Source organism: Rhynchophorus ferrugineus, unplaced genomic scaffold (assembly GCF_030347505.1).
Source record: "Rhynchophorus ferrugineus isolate W39M unplaced genomic scaffold, kcgeb_rfMv2 rfM11, whole genome shotgun sequence".
NCBI lineage: Eukaryota > Metazoa > Arthropoda > Insecta > Coleoptera > Curculionidae > Rhynchophorus > Rhynchophorus ferrugineus.
The window spans coordinates 21,713,858-21,734,708 of NW_027472590.1; the positions used below are offsets into that span (position 1 = coordinate 21,713,858).

Here is a 20,851-nt window from a genome sequence, read left to right on the forward strand (position 1 = left end):
GATTTCTATATATTTCACGAGAAACGGCCGGAATACAAGCAAAGAGATAAAAATGTCAGTCTTCAACATGACAATGCTCGACTACATGGTACAAAACCGATGCAAACATATTTGGATACATTAAAATGGCAAGTGCTCCCCACCAGCCGTATTCTCCAGGCCTTGCTTCATCTGATTACTACTTGTTGTGATATATATGAGTCGTGACCTGTCCGAGCGCTCTACTTCTTATGAAGATATCAAAAAATGGGCCAACTCGTGGATATCTTCAGAAGATACATCGTTCTTTCGATATGGAATCCGTAAATAGCCCGAAAGATGAGAAAAAGTGGCGGCTACCGATTGACAATACTTTGAATGCAATAGATTATACTGCATTGATAATTAAGTGCTAGCAAATCATACACTACATCTTGTTTGTTTCTCTGTAGACTGCAATTTAAACAGTGACCGTTAAGAACCTTGATATTTGACATCGATTTGGAAGAAATTAATTTACCAATTGCAATTTGTCAAACTGTCGCCAATCTAATAATTGATGGTCTGAAATAAATCGATTCTTTTCTCGGTGGCATTTATATTTCTCAATAAGTAGGAATTATATAATACAAATATTACCGTATCAGTTCCTTCCAAACCTTCGGCCTCTTGCCCGATAATTCGTATTTGATCTTGTTGCCTTTTAACCTCCTCCTCAATGGTTTTGTGCATTAATTTAAATTTGGCCTTATTCAACTTGGAATCCTGGAAAAGAAAGATCACAAGTTAGCTTGCTTAAGAGCTTCTCACAAACATGAGTGGTACTCGAAAATTTAATTCAAGATCGTGGAGTAATTTCAAAAAACAAACGAGACCGAATTCACTGAAGGCTAACCACGTACTGTGACATGTAAGAAAAAAAATTAGCTGATATAGCACCTCATATTTGCGCCAAACTCTTTCAGAGCCGCTCTTGTCAAAATGCTTCAACAGAAGGACATAGAATAGTACCTGCAAAACGAATCAAGTAGGCGCTATCTTATGTCCTCCGAACTTACTTAGGCAACCGATGAAACTGGACTCCTCGATGTGGACACTTACCTTGGTTACAATAATGCGTATTTTTATAATTTCCCCGAATCGTTTTTCGCAAAATCCTAGCCAGAACGAAGAGTAAAAAAACCGTTTCTGATTCAGCAAACATGCAAGTATCGGATTTTGTACCGAAAATAAACTACATTAGACGCTCAGTGTTTGGTCTTAGTGAGAACGGTTCAACGACCCGTCCATTTTAAAACACGGCTAATGCCAGACAATTTCTATCAAAAAATTAAGCAACATTGTTATATAACGATTTGTAATGCGCCGGGCACTACTAAAACTCCACTTTGGGAATTATAAAAAAGGTAACATAGTTTAATAAATCTGTATTATTGTTAATAACACACTAAATGAACTCCTAAACTAAATAAAAAGAGTACCTGTATTTTGATTACATATAATTAGACTTAAATTAATTTATTATAAAATGATGCTTTTAATAGTATTTCCATTAATAATTAATGCATAGTATTATATTTAATTATCTATAATATTTTAAAGCAAAAACTATCAATTTTAATATATGCAATAATAAATCTTACATTAATTAAATATTTCTATTGGTTTAAAACATTTTTTTTAACACAGTTTCAAAGATGATTATAAAAGTAATGACCCAAAAGCTATTGTAACATCTAATTTAGTAATATATGTTTTAATAAGTGAGTAGTGTTTTCACTATAAACATTAATTTTATACAATTATTTCAGAGGAAACTGTTAATCTGATAAGTATCCATAGAAAGCTTAGAGATATGCAGCTCTTTGAGGGATGTAGAGCATCCTTTAATAGACTGTTAGGTAATATGGATTTAAAAGGTGTAAAGATAACCCACGAAGAGGTCTAATGGAACTTTCAGGCACAATTTTTAATAGTTATAGCAAAATCAACGGAGATTTATTATTTCAATATATGTATTTAAATGAGACATATTTCAGAATAAAGTTAAACGACGAAAGTTGATGGAAAAATGTAAAGGTTGGAATAACAATTGATTATGTTTTATTAGTCATAGCATTTATTGATAATTCATTTCAGATATATTGTTCTTCATGCTGGAAACAGGAATGGTTAATAACCCTTTCTGTTTGGATGATCTCGATCAGATACATTGACGAAGAAATTGACAAATGATGGAATTTTGGACAAATGTTGAAACTTGAATGAAACTTTCTGAATATGGGGTTATGATTTAATGCTGACACTTTCCAAGACAGTGTGATGAGAGTGAAAACAACACTGTTTTGTAATCATGGCAAATGAATTAGGGGGAATGCAGTGTTGTATCTAGTTTTATCAAGAAAGATGTATACAGGTAGTAACAGAATAAACTAAAAAGAAACACTGTGATGTCAAAATGACTTTATAAGGAAACACTGTACCGAAGGAAACAAGAAGCGTAAAAGGTAAATGTGATCTGCAATGAAAGTAAAATATATTACTTGGATATACAGTTGTTAATTAGGTGGATTAGGCCTCCAGAGCATAACACTACATAAAAAAACGCGCCTGGAACTCTAACTCATAGGTGGTATGTAAAAAAAAACGTAAATACAATAAAACAACAACCCTAACCTACAAACTATTATAACTGTATAATTAATAGTAATTTAAGTCCTTCGATAATATATGCATTGGATGCACTGTAATGTTAAAATAAATTATATTTTATAAGTGTTCTTTATTATAATAATATATTTTTTAATTTTTACAGTTTAATTAATTTATTTAGCAGAATGTTGTTGTGTCAAAGCCAAAATGAACTAAAATTCAAGAGTTGATGTGGGAACATTGCGACACTTTGGTCATCAATTCAGGTGACACGAGTTCATTGTTTTATTAGACGGACTATATTTATTTTATTTTAACCGCGTTGATTTTTTGGATCGATAAAGCAACAAATCAAGGACTCAATTATCATATTGGCGCTATTATTAATCCTTTTCAATACATGAAAACTACCGATTAGCGGGCAACCAAAATAAAACAAAAAATAACCGGGTGTGGTTATTGACGTGAAAATAATTATTATGATACTTTTGGGTGGAAAAAACTCATGCCCGGAGAGGGATTCAAACCCACAACGTTCTTGGCAACGAGCACATCATAAATAAAACATTGACCTAGGAAATTAGATGTCAATATTCATAAATGGTAATAGTAAACATATTGTTAAATCTATAGTTAATACATTTTAATTTTTAATGCGCTGATATATATACCACACATTTCCTTTCCAATAATGTTTGGGCATCCGTATTTGATGTATTTGTATCGATCATTCAGTATGTATAGTTTATCCAAAGAAACAGTGAACTTACGCCATCAAGATGTTTAATATATTGTCTGTCGTAATTTGTAAATGCGTTTTAGAATCAGACAATATTTTCCTTCTCATTTGAATCCAGCATTAAGTATTTTTAGTGTGTTGCAGTTTACACTGAATATTAGTATGGGCTCGATCTAAAATATCTCAAAAAATTAAAAACATAATCTTGGATTCACCAAAAAGAAACCGTCCTCATACGAAGCAGGTGACAAATCAAGATCAGCATGAGGTTGTCTCTACCAGAGATCAAATATATGAAATGTATAAAAACAGTGAGTAGTTTTTTCAATATTAACATAATTTAATACAATTAACACAAATACTTGGAGGCAACATCCCTTCGTACACTTTATTTATGATTTAAATGTTGTAAAAATAACCTACTTAGAGGTCTAATGGAACTTTCAGACATTGCTTTTAACAGAATACAATTTTTAAAAGCATATAATAAAATTAAGGAAGACTTATTATTTCAACATATGTATTTAGATGGGACATGGATATTTCAGAATGGGACATTTGATCACTCATGGCAAGTAAAAAGTATTAAGACAATAAAAGTTGAAGAAAACGAGAACTAAACGTAAAAACGTGAAAAAGTAAATGTGCTCTCTAATGAAAGGAAAATACATTATTTCGATATAAAATTGTTAATTAGGTAGATTAGGCCTCCGGATGCCACTACATAAAAAAAAACACACCTAGAACTCTACCTGATGGGTGGTGAGAAAAAGAGTTAAATGTAAATATAATAAAACAACTTTAACCTATAAACTATTGGGGCTGTATAATTAACTGTAGATTAAATTATTCGATAATATATGCATTAGATGTACTAATAATGTTAAAATAAATTATATTTGATAACATTTGTATTTCATTATTTTATTTAGACTAGAATTTTGTAACATGTAAAAGCCACAATAAACTAAAACTTAGCGGCAACACTGCGACGTTTTGACGTTATAAATTTAGATGACGTAGGTTCACTGCTACTTTCGCTAGACAATATAACAAAATTGCCGTAATAATTGTTATCACGTCACTCTATTACTACAGAATTAAATAATAATGTACAATTATAATTTTTAAATCAAGTCAATGTGCAAACAAATATTTACTAAGTTAAAGTTATTAACCAACTGTCAATATATTTTAATTTGTTAATACCTGATATATACCGCACATTTCCTTTTCAATAATTGATGTATTTTTATCGATTATTTGATATTAAATAAATTATCAATTTTTATTAACGCAATACATGTCATTTTATCACTACATAATTAAATAATAATGTACAATTACTATTTTTAAATCAAGTTAATGTGTAAACAAATATTTACTGCGGTAAATTATTAACCTACCGTCAATATATTTTAATTTGTTAAAATCTGATATATATACCACATTTACTTTTGAATAAATGATGTGTTTGTATCGATTTCTTCTATAGATTATTGGATATTTAAAATAAAATTACCATAACAATTATTATTTAACGCACTAGATGTCATTCTATTACTGTATAATTATTAAATAATGTATGATTATATTTTAAATAAATTCAATTGTAAACAGTATGGTAGTAAGTAAATTATTAAAAGTGGAAAAAAATCAGAAAATAAAAACAAAGTTATTATTAAAAAAAATACTGAAAGATACACAAGATAAAACTGATCCCTTTAATTCCGACAATAGAGATGAATATTATAAATTGATTCAACGTGTATTAATTACATCACAACGACTGGGAGAGATAAACAAAAATATGCAACCTACCGCGCAGGCCGTCACACCGATGACGCGTTGGTCGACGTCAACTGTCCGCATAAAAACGAGGTAAACAATCGAACAATCCAGTTTCACAGAACGATAATTTGTACCAAATAGGGCGTTAAAGATTCGCATTTACTTACACACACGGTAGTCGGAAGCCTGCCTGAATTGCCGATAAACTCAAATCATGGCCGGAACTTTGAACTGGCAACGAAATATCCGTACTGTTTATCTTTTTTTAGGTTACCGGCGAAGTTAGACGGGCCACAAACGAGCGATAAACGTAGAAAAATTCCAACTATCCGACCGAACAAAACATCGTTCTTGAAATCATAGCAAATGTCGCCCGTCGCTCGAATTACGTACCGTGCTACACAACTGTTCGTTACCATTTAAATATATACACGTTGAAGTTTTCAGTTTATTGAGAGTGTGGATACAGTATAGCTTAGTGGAACGACGGTTAATAAATTTAGGAAATCATAATTTCTTGACACGCATACGCTGTGTCTCAAAATTTGAACCACTTCGTTTGTACTTATTTTACGACTTACATGTATATACACAATTCATTTAATCTAAACTGTCTGCCATTTTAAATCTGTTTTCAGGCAATTTTTTATTCCTTAAAAAAAGAGGCCACTATTACGCCGAATATATAAACCGAAGTTTTATAAATTGCGTTCTATTGCATATTTTATTGTCATTCGCGTTCAAACAGATAACGGTTACCATGACAACTACAGTATGTAAAATAACAAATAAATCTGAAGCGTTCGCTTCCCTTAGAACCGAATAAAAATAAAATAAAAACACTTTTCCCTTAAAATACAATGTTGTGCGAACATATTCAAGTCAATGTATGGCAAGGCAACTAAGTTTTCATATCTAATCTATGTTAAAATGTTCATTTAAAGAACTTATAACACATCATTTTAACCAAGGAAACAAAACAATGCCCATAACAATTGAACATGTTGGATTTGTTAGCTATCAAATCGACCAGTGTTACTGGCGATGAAAAAGAAATTTATTAAAACCTAATCATAGGTTGGCAGCTCATCAAAAACTTCTTGAAAGGCGGGTACGGCATTAGTAATAAACCGTAATAGTTCTCGATTACTTTATAGAAAAGGAATAGCACAAATGAATCAGATGATAGAGACAATAGGATAAAATTTTAAAAACGTTAGCCTCCGTTACGTCAATATTAGCTTCTTATAATTAAATCATTACATCAACCTGAAACAATTGCATCGTTTGACATGCTCTCCAAATGTACGAAGTGTACACCATTAACCTTACTTCGAATCTTAGTTGAAATCATAAAATGCATAAACGGTATATGATTACAATTTAAAAAATACTTGAAATTTTTAAATTGTATAACAAACCAATATATATGCACATATTTATATAATGATTACATTTTAGTGTCCTATTGCCATCTACAATTTAAATAAGTTAATATTCGAACGCATAGAAGAATTAAGACGAAATAATTAACATACTTAAAGAATATATAATGTAAAGACAATTGGGACCCGCCACTGGTTAATCGATAAAATTAGAACATTCGCAGCGAGACAACTATTTTAATGTTGTTTATACATATCACTGTATAAATGTATTGTGCACATATAGATTTTTGTTCATGGTAAAGAAAGAACAGATAAAAGCATCAGAAACAAAATAAAGGCCCCTATAATGTAAACAGAATTTATTTTCTTAAATGATACGTTCCGTAGCTAGACTAAAAGTAGATATTTTAAATTATTATTGTAACTATTTTTGTAGAAACTTTTTAACGCGCCATCATTGCTTGAAATATGACTTAAAAGAACCATATATAATAATCGTACGTAACTCGTGTAAATCTTAAGCAATTAAATATCAATAGTAAACCGACCTTGAACATTTTTAAAAACATATTAAAATAAACTTCGTCTGGGCAACAATTGAAAGTAAAAGTATTTTTTTAGAATCTAATGAAAAAGTGATAAATAAAAATATGCAATGCTTGTTATTTAATGCAATGTAACAAAATATAATGTTGGTGAAAAAGTAATTTCCGTTTCTAAACTTAAATTATCGTATATACGGTATATAAGACAATTTCTGTGATATTTTGGCAAATAATTACTTTGACTGATGATTTTCTAATTAATGCCATTGATATAGGCGATTAAAATAAAGGTTAGCCTAGACCATACACATATTTAGTGGCAAAAATTGAGATAGATTGGCTGGACAGTTTCAATGCATCCACCGGGACTTCAAAAGAGCTTTTGAAGAAATTACCTAATTATGCTTTGGCCAGAAATTTAGATAAAGCTTATATGATCAGCGTTTGGAAATTAAGAGAATAAATAAGTTATTTTCCCCCAATTCATATAGATAACAAACAAAACATTTTTAAAATTAACTTCAAAATTGTACTATATTTAATTAATGATAATTATAAAGTAATATATTTAATTGTAACATAATGCTTGCATGGATACGGACCTAGCACCTATTTATTAAATAACAAACGGATATGTTTAGTGCACGCCGCTTAATTCAAATTTAGTCGACGGGAAAACCTATACCATTTTAGTAATTAAAGGTCAAAAAATATCACCAATCAGTTTTGTTAGTTGAGATACATATTACATTTGGAAAGATGCGTTGAAAATAGTGAAGGTTGTTTTAAGCTTCCTTAATTTACTTAATGTAACGTTGACCGGATTTCTTTAAATATAGAGCGAATCATTCGTCAATAATAAAATGTAAACAACACTTTTAAAACGTTGTTTTGTCAAAATATTGTTTATCGAAAATAACTTCAACTCAATGATTGCATCAGGCTTGGTATTAATTCCGATTACTAAAATTAAACCCGTCCAATAGAACAAGCAATACACGTCATTAAAATGACGTCAGCACGTCACAATATTGCTGCATCAAAATTTGGTTTACAACGTTTTCGGCTTATAAACTCTTATAACAAATTCTTACTAGGTCCGCTAGTACCAACCCAAATCGAATTTTATAAACATTATTTGGTTACATGTTTTAACTTGGATAAAATGAGAAGGAAAAATCCGCTCTGTTTAGAGTTTAAAACAAATTTTACATTTTTGCAAATTGCATTTGGCAATTTATTCTATTTGTTTTATTGAAGGGTGTATATAATATTTAGACTTTTAAATGAATTTTGATTACAACCAATAAAATATTTCTAACAAAAAAACTGAAACGACCTTAACCTTTTTTTCCTATTCCAAGATGACCAGTTAGAAACCAAAAACCCAGGTTTGTGGATGGGTAGGGAGTTAATCAAGGTATTGTCGTGTTCTAAGGCGCCTATGGAGAACCTTACACTGAGCATGTTCGTGAAATTCTTCACAAACGGGATGGCTGGTTCGAGGTGAGTGTTGACGTTCCTCATAAACCATCCGGCATTTAGTAACGCGTGGACTTTTTGGATTGGAACACTTGGAGTAGTTCAATGTGATCGATGATTCCAGTGATCAGTTACTTGTAGTTAAAATTATATTGTAAATAGATAAATAGGTTTAGATAGGTTGATTATTTTTTAAATTTTTAATGAGTTCCTTATTTATTTTTTGAAGTCGGTTAATTTTTTTTGTTAATGTTGTGTTGTTTTTGTTTTCGTATTAGATATCCACTCATTAAATTACGTAATTATTTTATTAAGCTTATTAAGTATTACAATGGGTAGACCAAGTAAACGTGCAGCTCGTATGAGCAAAAAAAGGTATAAAGAAAGAATGATTGAAAATAAGGAACGCTTTAGGCCCCGGGATCTTCTACCTCATCTAGGTTATTTGACAAATGCTTTAACAAAACTGGAACAACAACAAAAAGTTGTCGGCCGGAAATCGAACCCGCAACCTCCACGTGTGAGCTGAACGCTCTAACCATTACACCATATAAGCAGCTGTCTGCAATATTTCTACGGCTTCTTATATGATATGGTTAGTGTTTAAAAAGCAAACTGAACGGCTTTTGCACAAAACGACTTCCAGTCTTCCGTTACATCAGTTCAGCAATAATATTACAAATTATATTCAGATATCTGATTATTTTAGATAAAAAATATGTGAAAACTTTGTATGTGCTTTTGAAATTTGAGGGTTTCCCTCGGTTCCTCCCTTACCTCCAACAGATCCTGACTTGGTTTCAATGGGATCACCTCGGACGTGTACTATTTCGAATAAAAAAAAATTGAAAATCGATCAGTAATTGACGGAGTGTAGCGACCGCTACGACTCTTTAGGCCACTACGCATTCACCTACAGCAAGTTCAAAGGTTAGCAACGCCGGTGGATTGGTAACATGCGGTTCCCGGCTATAAAAGACCATCACGACGACGTCTCGCTCTTTTCTTTTCTCTACCCCCTTGTAACTGTACACTTCCACAGCGCTACCGTACTTCCTCTACCTAATATCCTGTCAATTCTCCAGTTGACCACATGTATCAATTTAAATCGAAATAAACAAGTATTATAATAACACCGATTACTATTGAATGTCAATGTCACAAGTGGTAGTGTCGACTATTAGTTCCGTTCAAGCGCATTTCGATAATCTACACCTGGTTAAGTTTATTATAAGGTTAATTCTATGGCTATGTTTTTACCTAAATTTGTAAAAATATGTTCAAATTCAGACAAAAAATGACAAAACATTTTTTGTTGCTAATAGAAGAAATGAAAATATTATAGCCAAGCTGAGAATGTTTACTTTGTTGAATGTATAAACAGCAGTAAATATTATTAGTACAAAATATATTAAAAAACTAAGTAAAATTAAAAAATGAAAAACTGTATGTTACATGTGACAACATTAATAAAATTACCACTATAGAGTAGTTTTCATGGTGGCAGAAAATGTAAAAAGTTATGTACTGTTCGGTAGGGTATATTAAATTTGTACAAAATAAAAGTAATATTAGGGTATTGATACTATTGCAGATAATACTGTACATATTTCAACTACGCAAAGTACATAGATGTTATTAGATGTTTAAGTTTTAAAGAAATGTAAAGTTACAAGAGAGTAATACAAACATAAGGTATATTTGAAACTCACAGATGGTGCGAAGAAACTCAAATGCAAAGGAAATACGTGAGTATACACAATTGAATATATCGGTGCTGTTACTTCGATATTGAAATATACCATATTTGGCATCATTTTGCCTTATTTCTTTCAAATTCATTAATGTCTTCAACATCTCAGTTAAAACGTTTATTTATATTATTTTAAGTCATTTAGTAAAAAAAACGTATATTAGCAAATTTAAGCAACATTTAGTTAAGGGTTCAGTAGAGTTAAGTAGTAAAATATTAATAACTGTAATCGCATTGTGATGAATTGGATTTTAAAGAAAAACTACTTCAATAATAATATAAACAATATCGTTAACTAAATTTACTTCTCAAAGAAATATGGTCCTTTAAACAGTAAAAACGTCATATATGACAATCACATAGTCCATCCAGTGGAACAGCCAATGCACGTCATCAAAATTTACTAATTACTATCACTAATACTTTGAAAACATTTGGCAACATGGCTCACCATTAGCAACTGAAATTGAATTTTATAAGCGGATTTGTTTAAATATTCTGCTGTTATCAAACAGCATTCTTTCTTTTTAATTAGGATAAAATGGGAACGAAAAATCGGCTCCTGGTTTAAAACGAATTTGACATTTTTACAAACTGCATTTGACATATATTGAACGTCATCTATGGCGTGCATTGGATATTTTATTGGACGGGCATATCTTGTTTGTTTCCCTGTTGTCAATGTCAAAAAACATGCGCTTTAAAAATAAACCAATAGATGGCGAACCCTATACATTTAAATACCACTTTGCATAATTTACTATTTTATAAATATGCCGGATATTTTTTTAAAGCATCGCAAAACAAAATTATCTTTGTTTAAAAAAGATGTATCTTCTATCACGTCGTACACATCCAGCAAGGTAATCTCGACATGCGCGTTATTACGTAAGTGACATCACCTTCAAACATATATGGACGAAGAAGTCAATAAATCTGATCAAATACTCCACTTGTATAATTTGTTAAACTTGTTGGATTAAATTATTGTCAGTGGCATAAAAGGTACCTCAGCTAAAAAGAGTTATTTATTATCATAAGAACTATTATATTATATATTATATATATTATTAATATATAGAGTAACATATTCGATATAAAATACTTAATAATTTTGAAACAAACAAACAAAAATCGAAGATTATCCAGAGAGAAAAACTTTTCCACTGTTTGTGGAACTGTTTCAAAAGCACTAAAATCGTTAAAAAATCACAGGCCTCTGAAATTTTTATATTTGTAAGCGCTTACTCATCGACAATCGACATTGTAAAATAATCGCGGAGGTATTCTATGACTAAAATTGTAGAATTTTTGTTCGATAATCCAAAAATAAAGACAATAAAATAAAAAAAGTATGTTTAAATATGGTACAATTAAATATTGATATTGTAACGTCAGCATCGCTTATCCTTTAAGTCCATAATTATTTATTATTAAAAAAAGACCAAGTGATACGATAGAATAATATATAGAGAAAACTCACAACAAAGTAAATTCGTTCAGTAGAACTTGAGGATCAGGCCATCAGTTTCGAAAAAAGTAGTAAAACGCGTTTGAAGTTTCGTTTTTAGAACGTTAAACACGATTTTTTCACATTTCTAGACTAGAACGGGGGGTGTAAAGACACAAGGACCGATATTCTAATACGAAACATTCAATTTCTAACATTTCCCATATTGATTTCGATGGTTTCATGAATACTTACGTAACCCGCATTCAACTAGTCTAAACAATACTAAATATCTCCAAATGCTCTCTGTGCAGGTGAATTATTATCGCTATTTATAGATTCCATGTTTAAGATATTTGAGTGTGAATGTGCCACCACGTGATGTTTATATATATGTTACGCTTTTTAATCTCCCGCGTGGATTATTATTGAACGCAACGAGAAGATTTATTTAATAAATATCACATGAAATACATTACATTTAAACCGTCTTAGGTTTGTTAACATGTACTGAAAGTATATTGGCAATATGAAAAGTTTAAATACATAGTTGAGAGCTTTGAAATTCCCATACAATTTTCAACAAAGATCGTGAAGATTCTAAAACGCTAAAGAATGACGACTACGCCCAAAGCACTACATTCTGGTCGAAAATTCGTTGAAATAATCACATACATAATGAAAACACATCTTCTATTCTCTTCAGAATTATAGATAAATGAGAGAAAATTGTTGGTATCCACTTTCAAGACGGAGCCGAAAGGAATTTTCTTCTCAGACAAAAGCAGCTCATACAGCCCGAAAACAGTAATAAATAGAAGAAAACCAATATCGGTAAGTGACTGAAACTAATACTATTAATGTACGGAAACTTGAATGCAATTATTTCGAAGCCGTATTTTCAACAATGCTCGTCCCGTTAATAAAAATTACTTTTTTGAATAAAACTTACATATTTTTAATATTACACTATATTATAATGTTAGTTTTACATTTCAAAATATATGTTATTCAACGTAGGAGTCACCATTTTATTTAAAATATATATTTTTTCGCGTTCGTTAAATATTCTAATTAGGAACAACACTTCCTACTTTATTTTTGATAAATATGTTTTTTTTCTTAAACAAAACAACTGATCAAAAACTTTGATAATGTATGTACACACAATAAAATTGAATTTAACTATTTAATGAATGCAATAATAGATGTCAGATTTGACAGATGACATCTGGTGACAGATATCAACTGTCAGCGAGAATACGTGAATAAAACAATCTCTTGTTTAAGCAAGACTGGAAGAGAATAAAATTATACTAAAAATTATACAGTGAAAATGACAATTTATACTTAAAAATATATACGATAGATTACTCAATGTAAAAAAACTTTATTTACTCTCCGTTTTGGCCATTTTAGCTTTCCGAAAAAGAGTATTATCGATAATGAATCTGAAGGGTCCAGAAAAGGGGTATAGATCGTCCATAAATTTAGTTTAAAAAAAGGATTTAATTATTTATTTGTTTAAATATAATTTTATATCGTAAGGGTACGGTAAGTAACAGATTAAAAGCTTAAATTTGAAAAATACTTTTTCTATTCTAAGAACTTGATACGTTATTTCTCTCAAAAAGATGATACCTAAAACTCATTAAAATAGCTAGTCTTAATGCGCCCAATAGGTTTCTATGCTCAATATGCTAACTCAAAAAAGAAAAATAATATCTAACGATATAATTTTGATAATGAGTCTGAAGTGTCGAGAAAAGTGGAATAGATCATCCATAAATTTAGTTAAAAACCCATTTATTTATTTATCTATTTAAATATCATTTTGTATCGATAAGAGTACGGTAAGTAAGAGATTAAGTTTAAATTTGAAAAATACTCTTCATATTTTAAGAATCTGATAACGTTATTTTTTCTCAAAAAGATGATAAACCTAAAACACCTTAAATATAGCTAATTTTAATGCGTCCAAAAGGTCTCCAAGCTCAATCCACTAGCTCAAAAAAGAAAAATAATCTAACGATATCTGGTGCTTGCGAAATAGCACAGATAGCTGGGATGAAAATAAAGATGAAGACGTAAGAATGTGAAAAATACAGATCAAATAACTTGATAAAATAAACTGAAAAAAGGTAGCAGAGCAAAAAATATTAAATGAACGATAACCTTTAAAAACTTGTATCACTCAAAAAACAGAACGTGGAGGTAAAATTATTTCCACGGAGAGCTTTATTTCAGAAATCGTATAACAAAAACTAGATAATTTCCTGAAAATAATAACATTTATTTGTGTATATTATGTAGGTATAAAAATATCAATTTCGAACCAGAAAATAAATTTTAAACAAATTCAAACAAAATAACGAGGTGCCGTAAAACAAAGTATATATATATATATATATAGTAAAGAAAAAATATTTCTTCGTGCCGTACATCTATATAACTACACAAAATATAATTTCGGTTATACATATAAATACATAAAAAAAGCAATAATGCTCGCATATAAGTCATTTTAAATAATACTAAAAACCAAATATATATATTTATATATCTGTTAAATATCGCTACAACAATAAGTATGGATATGAAATTTTACAGCAATCCCCATACTTTTTAACTTCAAAATAATTTAATTATTATAAACAGATCTAAAAAGTGAGATCAGATCTGGAAGTGAAATATACCAGAGTCCATAAACATACTACGATGATGTAAAATTATTTAATAATAGAATCAGTTTATATTTAAACAAATATATTTAACCCCTATACTACCAACGCTAAAATGCGTCCGACAGAAAATATCTACAACCGCAATTTTCCTCCTTTGTAAACAGATAATAAAGAACCAAGTTCTTACAACATCACTACTATATACAACAGTTATTCAACCAATATTCTTACAAATTTAAGCCAAGGTAGGTAACTTTCGAACCCAGCAATTTAGGGAAGCTCCTTTGGAGTGAAAAAAAAAACTGATAATTCACGATAATTGGGATCATCTTTGCCTTACAATCATGTCCCCGATTTAAATGACTATGGTTAAATGAACTGTTAATTTATAGAAAAAGTAACTTCAAGAAATCGATTTAAAGGTTGGAAGTTATTTCAAAAATATTGAGAAACCTGATAAAGCTAGAAAGCTGTCTTATGCAAAGGAATTGACAAATTCTTTCAAATATACATTTCAGTAGAGAACCAGAGTAGTCATGATGACAACATTCAGAGACAAATCTGCTCTAAAAAAATATGTTACAAAAAAAAACACATAGGACAACACATAGCCCGTATTTTTAAGCAAACATAGGGAAACAGAGGTGATTCTTGCAATTAGATGGTTTAATTTCAAGGAGTTGATGATATGTAATTGTCATAAATCCGAAAAAAGATTGCAAAATGGAAATAAAAGATGGTCAAAGTGGTACTATAACTCCATGTATTATAAAGAGAGAGAGAAATTGACTTAATCATGCGATTTTGGAAAAGTGGAGGACACATTTCTTTTACAAATCCATTATGAATGTACAGGTAAATACTGAAATAAGCCACCAAGTTATAAAGAAAAAACAATGAACTCGCTGAACAGTTGGATTTGATGGTCGTCAGGCAAACAAAGCAACAAAAAAATTGAGTGCTAGGCTACGATACAGATTGAATACTGAAGCTTATTTACAATTAGTTATAACTCTAGGCCTAAGACAGCTTAAAACGCACAGAGGATAAACTAAAGACTAACACTTGCAGTTAATTTATACCAAGCCTCTGTACCAATATTGTTTTAACCCTACAATTCATAATTTCAAATTAAGTAATTTTATAATGATTTGTAGTAAAATAATTTGAAAGGAAACAAGGTTTGGCAGTTTAAGGATCAAAAAATAGAAAAACGAACGATAAATGTTCTAAAAAATAAATAACTTTATGTTCTTACTGAATCATCATCTCTTTTCTAGTCATAAACCTAGAATAATTACCACTTCCCAGATCAAAGTTAAACTTTCCTCACTTGCCGTGAAATTTCATTTCACATATAGCATCATAGCACATGTGCATGCGCTCTAAAAACATTAACTTATATTTCATATCTATTATATATATATATTTCAAAATATTGTTAAGGATCAACTTCCATATATACATATATGTACACAGTACATGGTATCAACCGATTTCGTCAATCAAAATCCAAGCACAGAAAATTACGAAGAACAAAAAGTCTACCAGTAGAAAATTCGTTCTTTTAAAAAGTTCTTTTTTTTATGAAAATCGTCTTAAAACAATTACCGAGCACTACTAACTCGGTTTTATTTCGATTTCGATCTGCTGCGACTTTTTTTCTTTTTCTTTTTACTTTTATTTTTAACCTAAGAAGAAAAAAAGACCTAGTAAATGTTTCTGTTGGTAAAACGCAACTTCAAACGTTTCTCAAACAACCAACTCGCTCGATTTTACATCTGTATTGCAAATACGAAGTGTATGCAAACAAATAAGGTAAATTCTACTAATCTACATTTACGTTACCACTTTCAAACTAATCCCCATAAAAAATCGTGCACTTATTCTAGCGATTATCAATCCTCAAAACACCTTAAGAAATTAATTATTGATCTCGTCTATGCCTGCAAAACAACTATTTTTTAGTTTTCTAAAATTTTTGAAAATAGATCACAAGGCACCAAGGCTGTGGCATTATTAGTATTGTTTTTTGTCAAAAAATTAAAAAACATGTAATAAAGTGTGAGCAGGTACACTGAAGTGATGAAATGATCTTTCAATTTTGAATAAACGAATCGTTAATAAATTATTTCACTTTTTTCAACTTTTCAACAGTTGATATGCTGTGCTTAAAACTTTTTTTACATTCACTTGCAGGTTTACTGAAGCAATACTTGACATTTCTAAAGAACAGTTTGTTTTTTGTTTATAAAATTAACGCAAACTTTGCACGCACACGTTTTACTTTTTAATGTTACTGTTTGAAAACACCTCGTGTAGTAAAATAGAGTAATAATATATTAGAAACGTTTTTGTTGTGTTACTTGGAAAACATTTGAAGTTTGAGGCCAACAGGCTTAAACTTTGGAAGCCACTTACCTTCTCTGGTTTCATGGAGACTGTTTGTATTGGCCCGATAGGCGATACCATAACGGGCAGCCTGTCTCCCATATTCACTTTGCTACCCCTGCCTCTCCCTCTCGGCTTCCTCGGTTTGATACCCAACGTGGCGATTACGTTTTGACCTGTAAGCATTCGACGATTAAGAATGGTTCGCTGCTGAATGATTCGTTAGATGATTTTAATAGACAGATACTTGCCTCTACAACTCCGTTTCGGTCGTCCAGCCGACGAAGTAGCGCTGCCCGGAGTACTGGTAATGCTCTGATTCGACGGCGTCGAATGATATGTGGCTTGTGGATTTATAGGATCAGTTAGTTCCGGCCGTATTTCCAGTGGAACCTGTACAAATGATCATGGGTATTTAAAGTATGTGTTGAAATTCATTTGTAACTTAAGTTTTGTGTAAAGAAATCTACTCCTTTCCATTTTTCAGGCAAAAAATTAATCCCGCACCTGAAGAACCATTTTTTGAAATTTTCACAAGTAGGAAACTTCAGTCTCCATAAGTCTTATGCTATCGACAAAAACAAGTGATAGCCAGGCAGACAATCTTCTAGAGAATACAATGGATGGGAAAACACTTGCCATTTGAGTGTTTTAATAATTCATGACAGATTAAACACTAGTAGAAAAACACTGTTGCTACCCACCAAACAAGCAGATTGTATTTTGACCAGCCACAGGGCCAAACCAACAATAGTCTCTGCTTGAGATTCTTTTAACAGATCATTTATTCCATTATTGGAGAAGATAATTGCTGAACACTTGCTTGCTGCTTAATGGGAGAATCTGCTTCAACATAGTAAAATAAGAGGAAAACAGTGTTATTACTCTTTATAAAAATGAATGTATTGAAGTACATAAGAAGTATTTAAGAGACTTAATAATAGTCATATTGCAAGATATATTGAACAGAAACTATAATTAGATCAGTGACAGTAAAAATAACAATAAAAAACATAAAGAACTAGAAGTAATCATGGAAAGGAGATAAGTATCAATAAAGTAAACACTTATTACCTTTCTTGGCCTGCCTCTCTTTTTAGGCGTGGGTGTCACTGGTGTTGTTGCAGTTATCGTCAAAGCAGGAGCCGCTGCTACTGCATGAAGAGATCTTGGAACCAAATCCATTATTTTAATGGAGCTTGGAGTTAAACAATTCTTATCTCCCACCAGAGCATTTGCCCTGCAATATAATACTTTATAACACAAAAAATCACTAAAATAAGCAGAACAACTCACCGAAGATCGTCGATATTGACGACGACAGGGTTGATTTTTTGTTCGTTGGTTTGAAGTTCCACCTTAACCTCTCTCTCCGGAGTAATTGACGTTCTCATTTTTTTGCTTTTGTCCGTCATCTTATCGTCTAACGCTCGTTTCAACTGAGACTCTGTAATAAATAACACAGGTAACGTGAAAAACACGAACTAGTCGAACGCCAAAATATTACTACCTGGATTTTGACTGAAAATATAATCTTTTTTCTGTTTTTTAACGCCTTCATCCTCTTGAACGATATGAGGGTGACCACCGCTTGTTGAAAATTTTAATTTAATCTTTCCTAATTTTTCAGATTTCTCATCCTCTGGATATTCACGTTTACTTTTATCTTTTCCTGGAGTTGGTAAATTTCCTAATATAATGAGCAATATCCAATCAAAATCCATTTTTCACGTAAACATTTAATCTACTTACCTTTATTAATCTTTAGAACAATCCTTTCCTTCACTTCTTCAATCTCTTCCTCATTGTCTAATGATGCCGGCTTCACTATTGGTTTGATTGATATTTTCGGGCTGGATCGACCCTGTTCGTGTTCTTTCATCTCTTCTTCCTGCTTTTTTATTGGTTTAATGATAAGTCTCGGAGTAGATTGATTTGGTTGGTCTATGTCTTCTGAAGATCTAACCTATAACATAAAGATATTAGAATATTCATAAAACAAATATATAAAAACAATACCACAGGTTTAATTGTAATTTTGGGGCTAGATTTCTCATGTTCCATATCCCCTTCCATATCCTCATGAGGTCTCTTAATTGGTTTAATGGTCACCTTTGGAGTTGTTGGCATTCCCTCTTCTTTCTCCGGTTCCACAGGCTTTGGTATTGGTTTTATAGTAATTTTAGGATTGTGATTCTTTTGTTCTAGTTCTCTTGCCTAAAATTGCAATAAGTTTACCACTCAATATATATTCAATAGCAAAAAGTCCCACCTTAGGACTATGTCTTTTGGTTGCGTCATCAGCTTTAACAACAGGTTTAAACGTGATTTTTAAAGGTCCTACGGGTTCGTTCTTGCTCTCTGGAGGTTTAACTACTGGCTTAATTGTAACCCTTGGACTTCCACACCTCTGTGTACTAGTAGGAGAATAAATTTTTGAACTCCGCGACGGTGTTTTGGGACTATGCTGCTGTTCATGCTGTAAGAAATAATAATTAACGTATTACTCATGATGTAGAGTCCTTTTATATGGAAAACAAATAATTATACAGAATGTAGACGAAGAGCGAAGAAACTCACTCGTACCTTAGGTTTAATAATGAGCTTAGGTATAGGTTCTTCATTATCTCCCAGTTCAGAATCATCTTCCGGATTAAAAACTTTGAGAATAGAATGCATAGTGTCCGATTGCTTTGTTATAGTCATTTTAAGACTACCTTTAACCTTGAAAGGAAAAATAAATAATTAATATATATCCATAAGTGAAACCTATTACAACTACATACGCTAACATCTACTATATGAAAAATAGAATATTTAAGGCGTTTTTAAATGAACATACAGGATTTGTCTCAAAAGTTTCCAGAATTACTTTTTCCTACACACTAAAAGAGCATGCTGTTACAATTAGTAGAGGAGAGAGGGGGACTCTCATCTAAAGAATATGCCGCTGTTAACGTTAAACTATTAAAAATCTGGAAGCTTTTGATACCGGACCTACATATATGTTCTTTGATGAATCTACTGACTATACAATCTGAAAAATCTACGAGAAATAAAAATAAGCAACTAATATTGAAATATATACAAACCCTATCATTTTAATGATAACTAAGCACAACACTACAGCGATGAAGTTTAAAAGATCGCATACCATTGAAAGAAATACTTCTAAGTAAGTCATAACATACATAACAAATTAAAAGCCTACTCTAACTATGAAAAATTAAAGAATACGACTATGATGAAAGAAAACTTAAATGAAATACAGTAAAAACTTATTCACGAGGTACATTTGGTTAATATGAAATGATGATTTATATGGAAATAGATTTTCAACAATGTCTTTTAATTATTACCGTTCAGTTCAGGCTGAGGATTAATGAACTTGACATTCAATCATGGCGTTAAAAATTTACTTTTTGAAAACAAGATTTCTCGATGTGGATTCAAATTTTGGTTTGGTTTGGGCTTGACCTCAAAATCTCAAGTTTAATAAGATTTGTCACAGAAAGACACAAACATTAAATAATGGGCTATACTACTACTTCTTTCTACAGAGGTAACAATTTTCGTGATGAAATAACAACGCATGGGTGATGAAGCTTTTCAATGGATTTAAAATTTGCCCATCATTTATTCTCAAGTAACCCTTGAGTGGCAATTATTGCACTAGAAAACATTCGTATCAGAATTACATGACTCCCAAATGCCACACAAATAAAAAGAAAGATAAAAAGAAGCCAAAAATAAGAAGTCTACAGTATTAAATTAATAAGAGGATAAATTAATACAATTATAAACATAAAAGTACCTCAGCATCTGATGTTGTGCTCACTTCATCATCAGGAACCTTTACAGGCTTAATAGTTACCTTTGGACTGTACAGTTTTTCGCGTTCAACATCTTCAATACTTATAGACAAAGGTTCATTAATTTTCATTGACTTGCTGAAAATAAGATTTGGTAATATACATTTTGATAACGGATTTTTATT

The 20,851-nt window shown here is 31.0% G+C and overlaps 1 protein-coding gene across 5 annotated transcripts in view; it reads right to left on the minus strand.

Annotated features, from left to right (window-relative positions):
• e(y)3 (PHD finger protein enhancer of yellow 3) overlaps positions 1 to 20,851 on the minus strand; it is a 38,751-nt gene that overhangs the window by 12,631 nt on the left and 5,269 nt on the right. For 3 of the 5 annotated variants that reach the window (XM_076417166.1, XM_076417165.1, XM_076417169.1), the window contains exons 4-14: positions 20,669 to 20,804; positions 19,441 to 19,578; positions 19,127 to 19,333; positions 18,874 to 19,071; positions 18,607 to 18,820; positions 18,365 to 18,544; positions 18,151 to 18,301; positions 17,929 to 18,094; positions 17,106 to 17,247; positions 16,885 to 17,030; positions 619 to 744 (exon numbers count right to left, since the gene is read on the minus strand). In XM_076417166.1, the coding sequence (XP_076273281.1) occupies positions 619 to 744; positions 16,885 to 17,030; positions 17,106 to 17,247; positions 17,929 to 18,094; positions 18,151 to 18,301; positions 18,365 to 18,544; positions 18,607 to 18,820; positions 18,874 to 19,071; positions 19,127 to 19,333; positions 19,441 to 19,578; positions 20,669 to 20,804 (1,804 nt within the window). The remainder of the gene's footprint in view (positions 1 to 618; positions 745 to 16,884; positions 17,031 to 17,105; positions 17,248 to 17,928; positions 18,095 to 18,150; positions 18,302 to 18,364; positions 18,545 to 18,606; positions 18,821 to 18,873; positions 19,072 to 19,126; positions 19,334 to 19,440; positions 19,579 to 20,668; positions 20,805 to 20,851) is intronic. The other 2 variants (XM_076417168.1, XM_076417167.1) reach the window with 1 other exon arrangement.